General features: G+C 35.6%; 1 protein-coding gene and 1 non-coding gene across 3 annotated transcripts; both read right to left on the reverse strand.

Annotated features, from left to right (window-relative positions):
* Window positions 1-1,432: 1,432 nt before the first annotated feature.
* TRNAK-CUU lies at window positions 1,433-1,505 on the reverse strand. The gene has a single exon. It is a non-coding gene; the product is annotated as a tRNA-Lys (tRNA).
* An 11,153-nt stretch (window positions 1,506-12,658) lies between these two features.
* Window positions 12,659-18,240, reverse strand: LOC116031719 (protein NLP9-like). 2 transcript variants are annotated; one of them, XM_031273999.1, is made up of 6 exons: window positions 17,685-18,240; window positions 16,405-17,546; window positions 15,911-15,955; window positions 15,026-15,793; window positions 14,639-14,759; window positions 12,659-14,288 (listed from the first exon to the last, which is right to left on the reverse strand). In XM_031273999.1, exons 2-6 carry the CDS (start codon window positions 17,290-17,292, stop codon window positions 13,174-13,176), a joined length of 2,937 nt encoding a protein of 978 aa, XP_031129859.1. In that variant the 5' UTR covers window positions 17,293-17,546; window positions 17,685-18,240; the 3' UTR covers window positions 12,659-13,173. The 2 variants fall into 2 exon arrangements, with proteins under 2 accessions (XP_031129859.1, XP_031129858.1); XM_031273998.1 differs by having other exon boundaries at window positions 17,680-18,240.
* Window positions 18,241-19,829: the final 1,589 nt, after the last annotated feature.

Genomic DNA, 19,829 nt, shown 5'->3' on the forward strand with positions numbered 1-19,829 from the left:
GATGGGTGTCATAGAGGCAATCACTTTCTCCTTTCCCAATTTTCCTCCCAAACCAAGTTCATGACAAAGAGTGGTCACCAACGGGCCAATGAAAACATAAGGGACATTATCCTTGCTTTGAGTGGAGAGCCACTTCCTACATTGCACTCCCATGTTGATTGATTCCTCCTTCTCCATGCTCCAAAGGTGGAACAAGCCAATGTTGTAGGCTTTGTTCAAGTTGGACATCCTTCCCGTGAAGTTCACCGCAAGAGCATACCTCACCGCCTTGAGTGCATTGCTTTTTAAGGCCGTCGCATGAATGTTACTTAGGTTGTACTCGGCTAAACCACCGGTGAGCTTCTTCCAATAATCCGTCGCCTCCCGGTCCGAATAGAAATTGGACCAGTAGTTGTGGAATGCACGACTCTCCATCCCATCTTGTGTGTAAATCCTCCAGTGCCGCCCCAAGTCATTCACCGAGATGTCAAATTTCTTGTTGAATAAGGTGAAGAAAATGAAAGGCTTGTTGTCATGCTTCTCCTTCTTGATTTGCAAGGCAGCAAGGAACTCAAATGTCACCGGGAAATAGGTATCCCCTCTCCATGTAAAGGTCGTATGCTCCATTGTGGATGCATGACCATGTGCTCCACTTCAACCCTACAATTGAAGGAATCTAACAACGGGTAATCAAAGTATTTCCCTCCAAGCACTTGCAAGGACTTGAGCCTCTCAACTTTTGCCAATTGGGTGACATTCAACTTCAATGATCTCGTCCCAAAGAATGGTGTCTTCCGGCTCCTCCACATTTTGCATTTCCTCCTCGGCCAGGTCACGGCTAGAGCTTGCATGATCAAACTTTCTCTACTTTGCTATCTCCTTTGTTCTCACCATGATTCCTACAAAGTCTCAACAAAAGAATTGTTTCTATGATTACAAGGTTAGCAACAAACACACCACATTCTTCTTTTTCCTCTCTTCCTTTTCACTCTTTTTCATTCGAATTTTCCTCTTCTATTTTTTTTTTCTTTTCTAACATTGACAATGGGACAATTCATAAAAGATGGTGATTTATTTAATCATTATAAATAAATTAAAAGAGAGGCCAATGTTGAAATTACATAATTGTCCATCTATTTAACACCAATCTGACAGAATAACAAACGGATGACTACATTGAGCAAAAACGTAAACGTAAAAGTTTGGGACCACATTAGGTCAGCAAAGTCGGGCGAAATTGAGAAAAATCATTATAGTTGATGATCATTTTGGGTATTAACTCAATTTGTAATCATTGATTTATGATGATATATTGATATGAAATGGGCGATTACTTAAAATTAGCTTGCTGAACATCCAATATTCCCTTACTGTAGTTACGTTAAAGAAACAAATTTCTATTTTTATTAAGTCAAACCATCTTAACCAACAAATTAAACTTGCACAGCATATGCGCCCACCCTGGGGCTCTAACCCAAGACCACAAGGTTAAGAGCCTTGCGCTCTACCAACTGAGCTAGACGGGCAATTGACAATGGTAATCCATATTGTTTTTTAATTATTTCTGCTCAAACTCTCTCTACACCGTCCCCTTGTTTTCCGTGTTCGTACGAAGTATATACAATGGGTATTATCCTCAACCCACTTGTTTGGAGTGTGGTATGTATTATTTTCTCTCAGTCAAGTTTTAGACACATTCTATAATTGATATAATAACAATTGAAAATTATCTTTTAAATGATTTTGAACAATGATTTACATCGTTTAATACGAAATTAGTTAAAATTTAATAAGAATATTAAATTCTAAATGGTCATGAAAAAGTATTGAAGAAATAAAAGCATACATAATTTATTAACTATAGATACATAATATAATACGTTAACTACAGATACATAATATTTTAATTATTGTAATTGTAATAGGTACACAATTTATTAAGTGTAGGTACATAATAGGTTAATTACAGATACAGAATATGTTAATTATAGTAGATATATACTCGTAATATATTAATTGCAGGTACATTATCCAAATAGTGTAGTTCACAGTATAAGGTAGACCGTGGCCCGTAGACCATGGTATAACAATTCCAAGACTATGTATCTCAAACTGCCTAAGTTTTAAACATCAACATTATAGTTCTATTGGGTCAAATAGCTCTAATATATTTCAAAAAAAAAAAAAATAGCTCTAATAAAGGGGGTTTGGTAGGATGAAATTGAAATTTCATTCCTACCAAATTCTATTACATGGTTGGAGGGAATTGCAATTGCCTCGAACCATGGATTTGCAAGTTCTAGTCCCTCCCCCTGGGCGGTGGAATTGGAATTTAGAATTCCACAACAAATGACAATTTTGCTCTCCTCCTCATCATCATACAAGGACATTTTAGTTTTTATTCACTTTCTTCTTTTCAATTCTCAGTAATTTTATTTTACCAAATAATGAAATTTGAATTCATACTTTATTCTCACATTACTCTTTTCCCACAAAATTACAATTTAGTTCCCCTCTAATTCTATCATTCTAACCAAACGTACCATTAGACTATTCTCAACCCATCCCAGGAGCATATTGTTTTTGTGTCAATTATCACTTTCCCTATTCTTAATAATTTTAACACCAAATATCATTACCTTTACATTCACTCATCAACTCACTCATTTCATTACACACTACAAGTTTACTATATATATATATATACCGTTAGCCCTTAAGAGCATGACCACTCGTGATTTTTTTAGAGTTCTTTTTGTGAGGTCAACATTGATGTGGAAGAAAGAGAGGAGATGAGAGGAGAGGAAAAAATTAGGAGCTCCTGCAAGATGAAGCTTTGTGTGAGGTTTACTAGGAAAACACAAAATATAAACAAGGCTTTCTGGTTTGTGTTGTGCACGCCAGATGTGCCCAACCGGGCGCGTGCACTCCACACGTCCCTGGGCACGTAAACTTAGTGTTTTTTTTTTCTAATACTAATTTTTTTCCTTCTTTTTTTATTCTCCATTTTTTCATTCTTACTTGGTCTGAAAAACCTGCAAAATAACACCCACTATTGACCTTGCTCTAAGGTTGTAAACACCAGCAATCAGACTAATAATGAATCTACGGGCGATGTGTTGCATTATGCAATTTGTCAATATGAACGCAAGTTGGAATTATGTAAGAGACGCATGGATTTGTCCTGCTTTCAGGGAAATAATGGTTGTGATGATGTGACCCGGTTGAGAATTCTGACTTTGATTACTTCAATGCTAAAATAAAATTTTCAAGCATATATATACCAGTTGTTCAAACTCAATTTGTTTAGTAAATGAATCTAGCTTTAAAATATTTTTCCCACTTCTTTATTATAAATGTGGTATTAATGGATGGTGACCAACTTTTATCATAAACCAAGTTATACTCAATAAGTGATTTAGCTTAATTTGACAGGGTTATATATAGTTACAAATCTTAGCTTACATTTCATTACTAAGTTCAAAAATTCAAAAATGAAAACAAATCTAAACATATTTGAAGAAGCAGTCTTAGGGTGGTGGATGATTCGTCAAAAGATATTTGTATGTTAAAACGGAAAGTCAGTGACTCCCCGAGTGTCGGTCTCGAAGGAGGGACGTGGAGGTGTGTCAAGTGTTCGGGAGTTTACTTGATTGGGTCATGCATAGGACTCGAGTGTGGTGAAGGGTGGATTGTGAGTGAGAGTAGTTCATTTGGTTTGGTTTGAGTGCAAAAGAGTAGTAAAGTAAAAAGTGTGTTGTAAATAAGTAAAAAGGGATAGGGATTGGATAGTGTTCATGGATGTTGCATTGTGGAGGTACTAAGGTCATGGATCGGGATTGCTAGGATATTGTCTATTCAAAAGTGTGTTGTCTTAGTCATTTTCCACCTTTGTGTACTAAGGCTTCTTTGACTTAGGAGTGCCTTCAAGCATCCAAAGTTCTAAGAGGAATTTTATCAAACACTTGAGCTACACACTATCTTACTATTCTTAAGAAGTCCATAGGAACTATGATTGTGTCAAGCTTCAAATCCTAACTCTAATCAAAGACATGAAAGAGTCAAGAGCTCAATCTCTCATCTAGATTGGCCAAATCCAAACAAGATCTCATCAAAACAACAATCAAAAGACAAGAATAGATAATCCATCAACACAAACACATAGATCCAAGATATAGAGATAAGATCAACACACTAGCAACATTCAATCACACAATCCAAATCCATAGACTAAACTAGCTACTCATGATATGAAATTCAAGCAAAAGCTAATTTAATCCAAGAACAAGATAACTAAAATTATAGAAATGAAATAGAAATCACCTAGAGAGAAGAAGATCTTCAATCCAAGCTTGTTGTCTTGCTACAATAGATATTGATCTAATCTAAAAAAAAACTAAGAAAAATGGAGAAAGCTCTCCAAAGGAAAAACTAAGAAAGGGAAAACTAATTTTCTGGGAACCTCCTTGAAAAATCCATTAAAGGGGTTTAAATAGTCTCCGAAAAAGCAACCCTAGTCGAAATTCGCGCAGTGCAGTCTCCACGCCTCTCACACGCGTGTGAGTGTGCGTGGGAGGCTACTGGATTAATTCCACGCACGCTCACACGCGTGTGGCCATCCTAATGGGTCCTCCGGGGCTCTGATCTTGCCTGGTTCGCTCTTTAAGCTCAACTTTTGGTCCTTTTTGCTCCCGGGACTCCTGTTTCACCTCCTTTAGGCTAAAAGTAGCTTTTGTGCATCAGTTAGTGATTTTCAAGTATTTATGAGCATAAATCACCATGTAAGGATGCTATAGACGTGATAAAACACCCTAAAATGTACTTGATTTAAGGGTATCTCGGAGGCTTATCAATATTCTAGATAGAGAAGTGGAAATTAGAGAGAATTTTTTTTCTTCTTTTTTTGTCTCAATGCTCATTGTTATTTTTTTTTAGATGATCAACTTATTTAAGGTCACTAAAAATAATTTATTTTGTCGTTTTGTGCCGCCTTTTATGACCAAAGAGAGAAAGTATTTTAAGGTTTGAATAAAATTGACTACTCTAGAAGGAGTTTTTATGGCTTTTCCCCAACTTGAGAACACTACTACCTCACGTCACAAAACCCCATCTTCGATATGATGCAAATTTTGAACACTTTAATATTAGAATATAACATTGGTTTCTTTTGAAAAATTATATAGCGTCATGTCATAGGTACATTTTCAATACATCTTTAATCACATCAGTTGGATCACTATAGATAAAGTTGTCAAAATACAACTGGGACAAAATTGTGAAAATAAATATTTTTATTCATTTTAAATAAAATATTAAACTAATAAAATCTATGAGTTACACTTGTAGAGAAGATGGTCTGGCACATATGGTTGTTTGATGAGAGATGAAGGCACGGGGACAGAGCCTTGAGCGAGAAGAGCGAGGCCAGTCTCAACAATGTGACGATAGCGACGCTCAACTCTACCTTTCTGCTCATGCGTGTACACACAGGACTAACGATGCACAATCCCAAGAGCGGGAAAAGTGGCATGCAATTTTTGATATATATTCACCTCCCACTACAAGAAATTTCACATTTAGTGACAATAGAACTTGTCGCCAAAAGTATCGATTTTGGTCATTATTGAAATTAGTGACCAATTTTTTAAGTCGTCACCCGTCGTCACTATATCCCCCGTCACTATTGTAGTAGTGACGACTTTTGAGAAGTTGTCACAATTACTTAAGCCTTTTGTGACAATGCTTACGTACACTAAAAGTAGTATTTGAGTGATAACAATAGTGGTCACAATAAACGTACATTTTGTGACCAAATATGTTATTACAAAACATTGATCTAGTGACAACTAAAATCGTTCCAATTAATTATTTTATTGTGACAACACTTTAGTCACAATAGTTGTAGTTATTTGTGAGAAATGTTCTTGACGCAAAAAATGATTATCAGTGACCTAAAAAGTAGTAACAATTAATTACTTTGTTGTGACAACAATCATGGTAACAAATGTTGTATTTATTAGTGACAAAAGAAGTTAACCCTAAAACAATCATTAGTGTTAACTAAAGTCGTACAATAATTCAATTTCCTGTAATCATCATCTTCGTCACTGATATGTTTAAAAATAGTGGCAACATATTTGTCACTAAAATATTGAAAAGTAGTGGCGAAATTTGTGTCACTAAAATAAGTTGAAATAGTGTCACAATTGTCAATCTTAATGTTTTTACCATTTAGTTTCCTAATTTACTAAACAATTACTAAAGAAATAATACATAATAATAAGGAATATTTGACTATAGTTAATATTTGAAATTATTAGTTTTAATAGTGACAACTTATTCGTAACAAATACTTGTCACAATACCATACTATCTGTGACAACAAAAACGTTATCACAATTATCTAACACAATAGTGTCAAATTATTGTTTTGGTCACAAAAAAAGATATTATTTGTGCCTAAATTATGATGTGTCACAAAAAATTTGTCACAAAATGAACAAAATTTTGTGTCCATATTATATTTTGTCACAATTACATTCGTTCCCGCCATAATTATAATGCCGCCAAAATGCACATACATTTAGTGACAACGTATGTTACGACATTATTATTGTAGTAATAGTGACAATTTATTCGTAACAAATACTTACTTGTCACAATTACCATATTATCCATGACCAAAAAAATATTATCACAATTATCCCACACAATAGTGTCAAATTATTTTTTTGGTCAAAAAAAAGTATTATTTGTGACTAAATTATGAAGTGTCACAAACGTTTTGTCACTAAATGTCTCCATTCTTGTAGTGTCCTAGATTAGATTGAATAGGTTTAATAGAATAAGAAAATTGTCGCTCAGCGTAACCATTACCCGAAACTGATCAAAGACAGACTAAATATCAGACTTCAAATGCAAGGGATACAATCAATAATATCAAGTATGGTCATCAACAAATAAAACAAAATAACGAAAGCCACTATCAAAAATAACAGGCGCATGGCCCCAAATGTCTTTATAAACCAAGTCAAGTACATTTTTACTAGAAGTAGAAACCCTATTTAATGCAAAATGAGATGACTTACCCAACTGGCAAGCAGAACATAACGTGGAAGGGCCCACTTTTATTGAATTAACTAAACAACCATGTAAAACACTACGCAAGACATTATAATTTGGATGCCCAAAACGACGATGCCACACAGCAGAAGACGTATGAGCCGAAAGATAGGCAGCAGAACGACGAGACACAAGTAACGAATACAAGCCACCCAAGCTTGGACACCTAAGCAGAACCGCCTTAGAGACGCGATCCTTCGCAACAAAATAAGTAGGGTGGAATTCAAAATAAACATCATTATCCGTAGCAAATTTTTGAACAGATGAAAGGGAAGATGACAAACTAGGAACGTGCAATATATTAGACAATTTTAACATCCGAACAGATGAAGGAATCGAAGCAAGACCAATATGTGATATAGCCAAACCTATATCGTCGCTGACGCGCAACACATCACTGCCATGATAATCCTCGACTGCCGTCAGCAAGGAAAGCACTGGTGTCCGGAACCAGAAACCACGCCTACGAGACACTGTCTACAGCTGTAATGCCACCACCATTCACTGCCATGTTGGCCTATGGCGCGGGGGTGTCCGAATAACGCCAAAATCAAGAAACAGTCGTGTGCCCATGACTCTTGCAAATTTGGCACTTGGTGTACCTAGCGGTCTTCGGTTCGATTTTTTCGATTTCGGTTTCGATTTCAATTTTTCGGTTTAAAAAAAAAATTAAACTATTCGGTTTAACATTAGAGTTCAGTTTGGTTCCGGTTCGGATTTAATTTGGTTTGATTTACAACTCCCGAATTTCAGCATTTCCTATGCGATAAGGCGGCCGGAAGGCGTCGCAACTTAACGAGGTGCCGAAATAACTATGCATGAAACATCACATAACCCAAATCCAAAGTCTAATATCTAAATATTAAATACCAACATAACAAATTGACAATTGAAACATCCATTGGAATTTTCATTCCAGTTTACTAGAATAAACTAGACTGAATTTGGAAATTCATTTCAGTTTATTGGAATGAATTTCCAGTGGATATATATATATTTATATTTAATTAAAAAGTCGTTCAATTTTTTTGTTCGATTCGGATTATCCGAACCATTTTACCCAGCCCCAGGTGTACCACCACAACCACGCCACTGCCGGTCACCTCGCTGACCATGACTACGAGACTGCAGCCCATCACCGGAATAGCCGCGACCACCTCAACGAGCAACAAAAGCAGACTGCCTCACCAAAACAGTCACACCACCAGGAGGAAGAAGATCGTCGGCGTAGATGAACTGTTGGGCCGGTAGGTAATCCGCCAACTGCGTGATAGTGATCGGAGTGCCAGCGACCGCTAAGGAAGCCGCCATAGCCCTAAAATACGTAGAGGTTCTGTTTGTCTAGAGAGATAGATCGGCCGGCGAGTACGAGATCTTCCACAAGCAATTGAGCACGACCAAGGTACTTTGTTGGAGTGCTATCGCCCTGTCGGAGTGCTTGGAACTGTCCAAGGAGATTCAGGGTCCATGCCCTCGTCGATGATCCGGAGGCGGCTTCCATGTGAATTGTATTTTAGTAGAATATTATGCCAAACTATACAGAAGTATATAAGATACAAATAATAGAAGAATACTAATACTAGACGAGTTATATAACAAATGGAACTCCTAGAGTCCTAATAAGCTTATTTTGCAAAGCTAATTTAAGTAGTTTTTAAAAAATAAGCTAGTAGTTTCTTAACTTTTTTCTATCTTTATCCTTATTATTTTAAATAAATGACATCTTTTACCCCTCCCAATAAAAAACTTCTTTTGCCTTTTCTCTTCAATATGTTTGGTTGTAATTTCAATTTGACATTTGTGTGTTTGGACATTAATTTTTGTATGAACTAATTTAATTTTATGAACTATAAATATTTTGTTTTACTTTATATATTTTCAAATATATGTTCTTACCTTATATTTTATTAAAATATATTGATTTATTATTTTATATTTTAATATGTAAACAAACCTATTTAAATTTCAAACTATTTAAATTTTATGAAGATGCTCTTTTTATTCTTTTTACATTGATCAGCTTATCAAAAAACTAATTTTACCAAACACTTTTAAGCATAACAGTTAGCTTAACAGCTATTCATATTTCAATAACTAGCTTAGAGCTTTTCAGCTAGGTTTGCCAAACATAGCCTATTAATGTCAATAAAAGTTTATTAAACTCTCTCATTTTAAAAGTTTTTAAAAGTCTACAAAAGTCAGGATTGAATACACCACCTTAAGAATGGTACAAATTTTGCAATTCTTGAAATTTATAAACAAAAAAAAAATGACACTTTTTCCCCCTGAGTTATGTGCATATAACAGTTTTTCCCCCTGAGTTATTAAAGCGGCGGTTTTCCCCGTCAGTTATTTTAAAGGTGGCAGTTTTCTCCCCTGTAATGTCAAACTGACATTTTTGCCCTTAAACATAACTATTTCATTTATTTTTCTTCTCCAACAAATTATTACTTATATGTATTGAAGACCATGGTTCGGTTCGAACCTAATCGAGCACTGTAGCAATTGAACTTAAATAGTATGGACGGTTATGGTTACAATTCATAACTGGAAAAAATAAAATAAAATAATTATTGAATTTAGATTATTTAAAAATAAGAAATATAATTTACAAAAATAAATAAATAAATAAATTTTGAATTGGCGGTTAAAAATTGAGCAGAACCGATTTATCAAAATAAGTGTTTGATCATTTTCACTTATATGACAAGGGTTCAATTCGGTTTATGGTTCAAGAATTATTTTATTTTTTATGTTTTGAATCATAACCATAACCGTCCATACTATTTCAGTATTATTGCTACAGTGTCCGGTTAGGGTCGAACTGAATCTTGGTCATTCATACATATAAGCAATAATTTGTTGAAGAAGAAAAATAAATAAAATAGTTATTTTTAAGGGCAAAAATGTCAATTTAACATTACAGGGAAAAAACCGTCACTTTAATAACTCAGGAGAAAAAAAAAATACTACGTAGTATATACATGTAACTCAGGAGGAAAAACCTTCATTTTTCCAAAACAAAAAAAAAAAAAGAAGAGTCAAATATAGACTACCACATCATTTTGCAATTCGTTCATTGGGCATTGCATTTGTGCAGTATACATGTTGAAATGGTTGCATTGTTGGTGCACGTTCAATGGGCATTGCATTTGTGCAGTATTTAATCAAGAAAGGATTTCTTTAAAGTAGAAACTCCATTTATTATTTAATTTGAGTTGGATTGGACCTTACTTATTACAGTGACTTCGTTTAATAACTTATTACAATTGACCAATTGTTATATCACGAAGCAGAATTCATATTGCATTATAAATCTTGATCAAAAAATTATGTCTATAGTTAATATATTCTGTCTCAAAGTTTACTGTGAAACGCGGTCCACAATCGATTGTGATCTATGCATCAAAACGACGTCGTTTTGATTAACGAAAACAAATGGCTGAAACGGCTTCGTTCCGCCCCGTTAACTTTCAGTTTATATATACTGCAATCCCCTTTCAACACAACTGATGGAATAATTACAAATGGACCCAGAGCGGGATAATACATAGCGAACTAAGTTTGGAGCATCAAGACCAGACCCGGCCGACCCGGATGGCCAAGCTCCACGCTTGGCCACGGGGTTGGCCAAGGCGGACCTCCGCGCGGGATCGGCCAAGGCGGACCTCCCTAGCCGAGGTCGACCATCCCAGCTAGGGTCGACCACCTTGGCCAAATGAATAGTCCTCGTGTTGGTCCGAGTCTTGTGGCATTTGTTGCGGTCCAAGGTGGTTGTAAGTTGTAAGTTGTAACTCCCCACTATCTTCTACGGGGTAGCGCATTTAGAGTATAAAACCACTTCATTGTGTCTTGTTGAGGGGGGAGGCCTTCACATCTGGTCCTTAAAACACTTTTGTCTTGTTATTACACAAGTCATATCATTTTAATAGCATTATTCATCATTAATACAAACTTAATCTTCATGATTATCCACTTTTGTCCTATTACTACCATGTTCCTCATTAATTCCTGTCTTTGTCATACCCCCCTATATATAATTCAGACCACCCGTGTTATTAAAATCCATCAACAACTGTAGTTCCCTTTAACACAACTACAGTTCTTTTTCGATATAACTACAATTTCATTCGATATTATAAACTCAAATACGTTAAACTGTTATTCAATTTTCTTTCAACACAACTACAGTTTCTTTTACGATACACTGCAGTTTCATTTAACACAACTACAATATCATTTTGATATAACTACAGTTTCATTAGACGATATAGACTCAAATATGTTAAACTGATATTCAATTTCATTTCATATACACTGTAGTTTCCTTTCAACACAACTACATTTCATTTTGATATAACTACATTTTCATTTGATAATATAAAAGTAAATGTGAGACAGTATCTTTTGAGATGTACTGTAATCCCCTTTATGGAGCTCCGTTTCTTTACTTAATGAAATGACGACGTTTTGTGACCATGATCCACAATGCATTGTGAACCTGACTGATATTCTGTACTACCTACAGTTAATAAATTGTGTATACGTAAACAAATTGAAGACACATAGTATTGTAATTACAGACACATAATATGATAATTATTAACACATAAATTGTTAGGTGCAAGCACATAATAGGTTAACAACACGCACATAAGATATTAGTTAACATGTACTGTGTCTGCAGTTAACATATTATGCATCTACAGTTAACAATTTATGCCTATAGTTATCATGTTATAGAAGCGATTAACTACAAATCCAGAATGTATCAACTGCAATTACAGAATTTAAAAATTATTTTTGAATTAAAGTCTACAATTCAAAATAAATCCTAATCTAGGGTGTAATTTGCCACAATTGACCTGACAATACAGGCTCTTCAAATGTACTTCTCACTTGCATTGGATTTTTTTTATTACTTTTATTTATTTATTTTTTATGTTGCATATCACATTTTTATCACTCTGAACTTACACGTGTACCATGACACATACAAATAAATTAATAAAAATTTGTTTTTGAAAAAATAAAGATTTACTTCAGTATTTTAAAGAGTGTGAATGTGTATCTCGATTTCGCAACCTAGCTTTACACACAAGAATCATCAAAGACCAAAGCATTGTACAAAAGTTTGAGTCTTAAAATAATATCCCATTGATGATTTGATAATGGTTATTTGGTAAATAGTTATAGTTATTAGCTGATTGACTTAGAAGGTTTGATTAATTGATAACATTAGTTGATTATAGAAAAATGTTTGATCAATTAACTTGATAACTTATTACATGCAAAATAATTCTCTCAAAAAACTTATAAAAACTTTTTTAAATAGTTTTTAAAATTTTAACATTTTGAAACAATAAGCTGTTACAAAAAGCTAATTAATTAAATATTCATATTAATTGTTGAAACAATAAGCTGTTACAAAAAACTAATTAATTAAATATTCATATTAATTATTTAACCAAATCAAACAAAAACAACTAATAATTATCAAATAAGTCAAAATTGACTGACAAACTATGTTACTAAACAAACTAATAACATAGAAAAATGAGATGAAGAAGCATATTAATTATTAAATGAATGAACACCAGAAAAGAAGGTAGTTTATATGTTGATAGAAGACATTTTACATGCTAATTAATACTTCCATACTTCCACTATCCTGCTTGAACTGAACTACATATTTACAACCACCACACACTTAAAAACTCTTATAGAGCTACCTAAAGAACTTGTATAGTTCTACAGCACTCGACTCATTAAACTACTATGAGATCTACCATCTTTTTTCCATAGAAAATAGACTAAACCACTTTTTTTTTTTTTTTTCTAAAATTTTATTCAGATGCTTTCTATACATCATATCCACCCATCTTTCTTCCCCTTTGACTCTTAGGTGAAACAAATGGTTTCCACAAACAAAACCAGATGAATTTTCAGTCCAAGGTCTACAGCTGCAAAATGCATCAACAGAAGAATACCTGATGATCTTGGAGATCGAATCCCCGTTTTCCGAGCATCCAAAGGAGAATCTTCCCTCCCAGATACTATCTGCTATAGAATTTAAGCAGTTGTCAAAAAGCAATTGCTGCTTCCAGAGCTACCCATGGCACAGGATGCATCGCGGACAAGAAATTTTACGGTCCGAGTGCCTAGGAAATCCAAGATCTCGATACACTCCTGCAAATCAGCATCACTTACCAACATCACCCATTCCTCTTCATCGTCAAGATACTTGAGCTGGAATGTCCCGTTCTGCAGCTGAAACCTCCTCGCAACCTCTTCGTAGAGTCGGGAACACCCTGCAGAGCTATCGAATTTAAAACGGACTGTGTCTTCTTTGTATGTAGCTTTTACAGTGATTTTGGAACCACTGTCCCCGCAGTTCACTTCAGTTTTCAAGTGCTTCGGTTCACCAAAGCTCGGGGAACTTGAGGAGCTGCCATTCATCATTGACCCGGATCCATTTGATGAGTCTGTCATGCTCGATGATGTGGGTTGGTTATGCTCTCCAATCCCATCATCTCCCGCAACTTGATTGCCACTTTTCATCTTTGTCTCTGTTTCATCGCCAACAACCATGGAGCTTGACCATTGAGAAACAAAAGGGGAATCAGAATTCTCCGACTTGAGGTTACTATTATTTAACCCCCATCTACTACTGCTTCCTTTAATGAGTGAAGAATCTAAGGCGGCATTTCCAGAACCAGTCCATGGTATGGTGTTCAAACTAGCAGGCCACGATGGACCTGCATCTAGTGCAGCCAATTTGGAGTCATAGCAGCATTCGGACAATGGACTAGTAGATTTATGTTCTCCCTTATAAGAGCTTGGCCTAAGAAGATTTGATGGGGGTAGCTGGTTTCCCGCCACAGAGCAATCCTCTTCCATTTTTATTATAGGACTCCCGCCATCAAAGCAGGAAGCGGGTTGTGCCGCATCCTGGATAAATGAATCCTTATCTTTGGAAACCTCTTTGCAGGGGACTTGAATGATAGCGCCAGCAGCCAAAAGCCCTCCAGTGGTGGGATCGAATTTTAATCCTCCTTCCACCCCTTGGACAGATTCAAGTACAGTTTGTATTTTCTTCAAAGAGCGACTCACTTTGTTTATCTTGCGGGATGGCCATCTTGAAATACCATGTTGTCTACATATCCGTTTCAATGTTGTTGGACACACTAGAAATGCAAACAAAATTGAATAAATAAATATGGCATCCTAATAAAGGATATCGAATTGATATTTCCATCTCCAGATAACATAGTATGTCTAAATTGTGAGCATAAATATAATATAAACATAAATGTGCAGTCCAACTATCAGCTTAGGCTTTTAGTTGGATGGAGCACATGCTTCAATTTAAATTAAAGCTCATGTTTTCAATTTTAACTTAGACACCACTACTTGTTCTCCCTTCCACTACAAGCTTAAAATCATACTTTAACTATGCCATTGATACTTGATAGGGAACCTCAATTCATCCATGCCAGGAAAAGGTACAAACACTTCAATTATGAAAGACTCTTACCACCAATGGCTTTAGCAGCATCCTTGAGACTCCCGGAGAAGTACTGTTGAAGAACACTTAAGCTAACATGCTTCTCTGCCGTACTTCGCTTTTTCTCCATCTGCCTTCTCGGTCCAGTTTTCTATGAATAAATCCATTATAGGTAGAGTATGTGAGAAATAACCAGAACGAATTGAGATAAAATCTATGAATAAATCCATTATAGGTGCAAGCTTTGTTAGATAAGAAATCATTTTAAAAAGGAGGGGCACATGCATGGGAGAGGGGATGGATACTGCTTTTTTGTTGTACTGCAGGTCAACAAAAAACAAGAACCAAAACCCATATCATCCATCTCTCCACCAAAGTAATCTACTGAAGTTTAAGAAAAATTATTCAATAGCATACCTCTTGATGAGTACCATCAGCACCCGTTCCAGAACTCTCTGAACCAGATACATTTAAATGCACCTCATCAGTAGGATCCAAGGTACTATCTAGCAATGGATGCTGAGAGTTCCTTCTTGACAACGTAAATGGTGGTAGGTTTGGAACAGATGCATTTGATGCATTCTGTAGTCCAAACTTAGAACCGTCACCCCCCTTTAATTCTGCATCAGACACTGTCCTCAAGGTCTTACAAATCCTTTGCATGGTACCAGAGAGGTTATTTAAAAGAAGCTGTTGTTCAGTGCTTCCCTTCATATTGACAGGAAGAAAGAACTCCAAAATATAGTCGGCATTCCCAGTAAAAGTGCTCCGTAACCTAATCGCCACAGCAGCATTTAGGCCAAATTTCCGTGCATGATGAGCAAGTGGATACTCGCTAATGTGGTATTCCTTCACATCAGGGTAAAAAAAGGGGTGATTGGACTGAAGAGCTTTCCCAACAATTCCTTGTCCTTCCTCTAGGTAATGTTCTGTGCATGCATGCACAAATCCTACCATCTCCTTGTCACTGATATAACAAGCAGTACTCTCAATGCAAAGTACGCATTTTTCAGTTGAATTTCCAATCCATCCTTTGCAAAGCACTCTTCTAGTGTCATCACTGTCTCCTCTCACATAACTACAAGGAATCCATGTGAGAGCAAGCGGCATTCGATGTGCATGGCATACAGCACGCAAAACATCAGTTATTTCTGCTAAAGCAGCTTTTTGATTTGTTGAGAGACACTGCAGACGAACAGAATCAAATTAAGAAGTCTAGACAAGAAAAATTCAGTGAATATCAAATGAAGCCTGTTGGATTTTCATAAATGAATGGTAAGCATACGTATATTTAGAAAAAACCTTAGGAGAGAGGCTTGGAGGTGCAATGCTCCTCAAATTCACTGCCTGTCAATAGCCAGAAAAAGAAATTAGAACATTTTCTTCTAAATATGAGGACAATGTTTACTCGAATGTTGTAACCAACCCATCACTCAACACACACAAACCCCATTGAAAGCACTACCTCCCCCAGCCAAAAATTCCCCTTCCCCAGTCTCTCATTATAGTGCATCATGTTTTACAATCCACAACTATTCCTCTCTTTGCAATCCATGTGATTTGCAACTAACTCAACCCATTGGCCCTACACCACTGTTGTAGTTGGATTATTCAACATTTTCCATAGTTTAAAATCATTCCTTTAGCCTTCAAGTAACTCATATTGGAGAAAAATTAATACTTCAAGTATGCCTTTACCCAAAGTCAAAAGACAAACAGGTTTATTTAACAAACTTAGCTCATGCACAGAAATAAATTTGAGCAGCATATTGGCAATCTTGAAAAGAAAAACTAACCTGAAGTGCTTGGCACACTTTTTCTATCTCAGAATCAAAATCAGGTTTCTCCTTCACAGTGACAACTTCAAGTACAGCACAACATGGTGTTTCAACTTGATCATCTTCAAAAACTGGCAACGCAATAGACCCACGGACTTCATGGTTAACAGCATGATGTATGCGCAAATATTCAGCCTCTCTATAGTATGCAATATTTGATGTCCATTCTGGAATCCTTGAAGAGAATACACGGCCAGGAAGTCCTGGGACAGAACCTGGTTTGTTCTCGGCATCGAAAGTGAACTTTCTTGACACTTCACGATATCCAGCAAGCACATGGTCAAGAAGATACGGCTGTTCATACGTGCTTAAGAAGAACTTATCACCCTCTTTCATTGGAAACCAAACTTGGGCCAAGATGCCCCCTCCAGATGACCCTTTAAATAATCCCAATGCTGTAAGCATTTTTTCAGCAAGTGGTTCAGAAGGTGATTTTAGGATCATAGGACTTCCAAAATCCACAACACAGTTCTGGCCTTGATTCTTCTTTGCCTTAGCAACCGAATCATTCACATCCGTAGAACTAACTAATGAGTTTAACTGGTCATTCTGTTGAAAATTTATTTTCTCCCCTCCACCCTCTGAACTTCGTATGGTATCAGCAACATCCATCATGGGAAAAGTTCCATTGTTGTGTTCTGTATAATTTAATCCATCAAATTGTGTATATCCAACTGGAGTAAGGGGTGAAAATGCAAAGGAGGCAAGCATTTGATCCATGGTAGCAGGACTATTGCACCATCCAGCATATGCATCAAAATTCATGATGTCCATAGCAGTGACATTAAATGAATCATCAGCAGTTGAACACTTTGTACCATCCAATGAGAATTCATCCCCTTCCATCTCAAAGTATCCTATACCCTTCTCCTCTTCCAGCTCCACTTATAAAATTTTCAAAGGAAACCAAATAGTGAAATGCTAGAGAACCCTCAGCTGTGTCAAATTGAACTTTCTCTCCCTAAAGTCCCCCCACAGTAGCAGTCCAAGAAAACAATATCTTAACATCAAGTTCATCTACACCCCAGCAACTCACCGTCGTCTCGATTATCTTCCAAATTTGCCAAACTATTGAATCCTAGATCTGAAATATTCCACGCCTGCAATACCATGGATCAAACGTTAACATCTATACAAAATAAAACCCCCAAAAAAATGAAAAAAAAAAAAAAAAAAAAAAAAGAAGAAGAAGGAAGTTTTTGAAGAAAAGGAGATTAAAGAAGTTTTCAGTACCTCACCGTTAACATGGAAGGAAATTCAAAGAAAGCCAAAACGCAGTCAAATTCTGAACTGCGAAGAAAGGTCCAGAGCTGTCAGTCAAACCAAACTTCCAAGAACTAATCAAAACCAACAAATCAAGCCAAGACCCACTTCACAAACCTAACCAGAGAACAGAAAGGACGCCCAGATTCGAACACGGAACTCAGGCATATGGGTCAATTAGCAGAAAATGAATAGGGAACTTATAGAAGACCCTAACCCTAGTCATTGAACTTGCTGGGTATTATTTCCAAGAGAACTAACATATACCTATTCTGCTTATAAAGGGAGCAGCAATAGATAAGCTAATTGATGCAACAACAACAAAAAAAGAAAGTGTGGGAATTGTTAACAGGAAATTCAGGGATTCTCTGTTTCAGGAAATTTAGGAGTTTGCTTTGCTAAAAATAGAAAGGATGGTGTGTGAATCAGAGAGAGAGAGAGAGAGAGAGAGGCTGTGGAGCTCTTTAATCTACAGAAGAAGATATGTTGGAAAAGGTTGAAGCCAATGGGTGATATTGTAGATTCAGACTACAAAGGGTTGCGTTTTTCCTAATTTTTGTTTAATTTTGATTAGGGATTAATCCAGTTTAAATGAAGGCGGCTACCCAAATCGTAGAAGTTTGGATCCTGAGCTGAGCTTCTGACATTACATTTTACGGGGCGTTTCGTCGGGAATTGTAATTTTTTTTTTCAACTTAAATTTTTAATACGGAAATTACAATTTTGCAAATTTCACTTCCCTGATTTTGTAAAAGGTAATAAATTATATCATGGAATCATATTTTGACGTTGTAATATATATTATATATTATTAATAAACATTTCTTTTTTAGTATATTATAAAAATAAAATTTTAATTTTTTTAGTATTACTTATTGTATTATAATATACTCCGCAGTATTTATTAATATATATACTTTCTAAATTTATTAAAGCACAAAAAGATTAAAGTCTGCTTTGAGCAGCATTTTAGATTAATCTTTTAAAAGAATCTTCTTTTACCAAAATACCCCTTCATTAATAAAAAAAAATAATAATAACTATTGCGGAGTATAAATGTATAATATTAGGAGCCTTAGGCTCCCTTTATAAAGGAACCCAAGGATCCATTTTTATTGCCCAACTTTCAAAGTAGGAGGGGCGTTGAGCACCCCTCCTCCACAAATCTTTCGATGTACATCACAATTCACAAAGTATTTATTATTTATTAATTTTTGTTTTTATTGTTAGGTAAAAATTTGTGTGAGACCGTCTCACCGTGAGACGGGTCGGATAAGGTGAATGTAAAAAAGTGATACTTATACGCACAAATGTCATACTTATATGCTTAAATGTAATACTAATTAGAAATGAATTTTTTTTACTTATAATAGTAAATGTAATACTTTTAAGGAAAAATGTAATACTTTTACATTCCGATTTAAAAGTATTACATTTTTCCTCAAAAGTATTATATTTTTCCTTACAAGTAAGGGAAACATTACTTATTATAGAAAATGTAATACTTTTGATGAAAAATATAATACTTTTACATCAAATTGCAAAATTATTACTATACATTTTTCTTTAAAAGTATTACGTTTTTCCTTATAAATGACAAAATTTTTATTCCTGATTAGTATTACATTTGATAGGGAATATACCCAGGTGGCCGGGTATACGACCCTAAGTATTTCGTATGTAGACGTATATGAGTACGGGTATTAAACCCTATAAAAGGGACTTTAGCCCTAATTGGAAAGGACTTTTGGCCTTCCCTTGCTCTCTCTAGAATATCCAAAGAACCATGCTCTCTCCTTTCTCTAGCTTAGCTTGTTCAAGATATATCAATAAAGAGATGAATTGAGGGCCAAATTTCAAATCTACATTATGCTTTACATAGATTGCTATACACTTCAATACAGAGGGGAATTTATCCATATCAAATGGCGCCGTCTATGGGGATCTTGCGATAAGCCGTGTTCCTCAACCATCAAAATGGAGAAGCTGAATCTGCAGAAGAAAGAAACAGAGAGTAGTTCCGGGAAGCTAGGTTTTATAAGCCAGGAGACCTCGGCTCGATTTATGCATGGAGTCATCGGCATAGCTACAGCAGTTGTGATGCTCGGTGGGCTCCGTCA

This window comes from Ipomoea triloba, chromosome 10 (genome assembly GCF_003576645.1).
Source record: "Ipomoea triloba cultivar NCNSP0323 chromosome 10, ASM357664v1".
Taxonomy (NCBI): domain Eukaryota; kingdom Viridiplantae; phylum Streptophyta; class Magnoliopsida; order Solanales; family Convolvulaceae; genus Ipomoea; species Ipomoea triloba.

What these genes read in the sequence shown, in the direction of transcription:
- LOC116031719 (XM_031273999.1), bottom strand. Translation starts at nt 17,292, where the DNA reads ATGGAAGGGGATGAATTCTCATTGGATGGTACAAAGTGTTCAACTGCT. An exon ending in AAGTGTGCCAAGCACTTCAG is followed by an intron (nt 15,956 to 16,404) that starts GTTAGTTTTTCT and finishes GGCTATTGACAG; the next exon opens with GCAGTGAATTTGAGGAGCAT. An exon ending in TGCTGCTAAAGCCATTGGTG is followed by an intron (nt 14,289 to 14,638) that starts GTAAGAGTCTTT and finishes TTGCATTTCTAG; the next exon opens with TGTGTCCAACAACATTGAAA.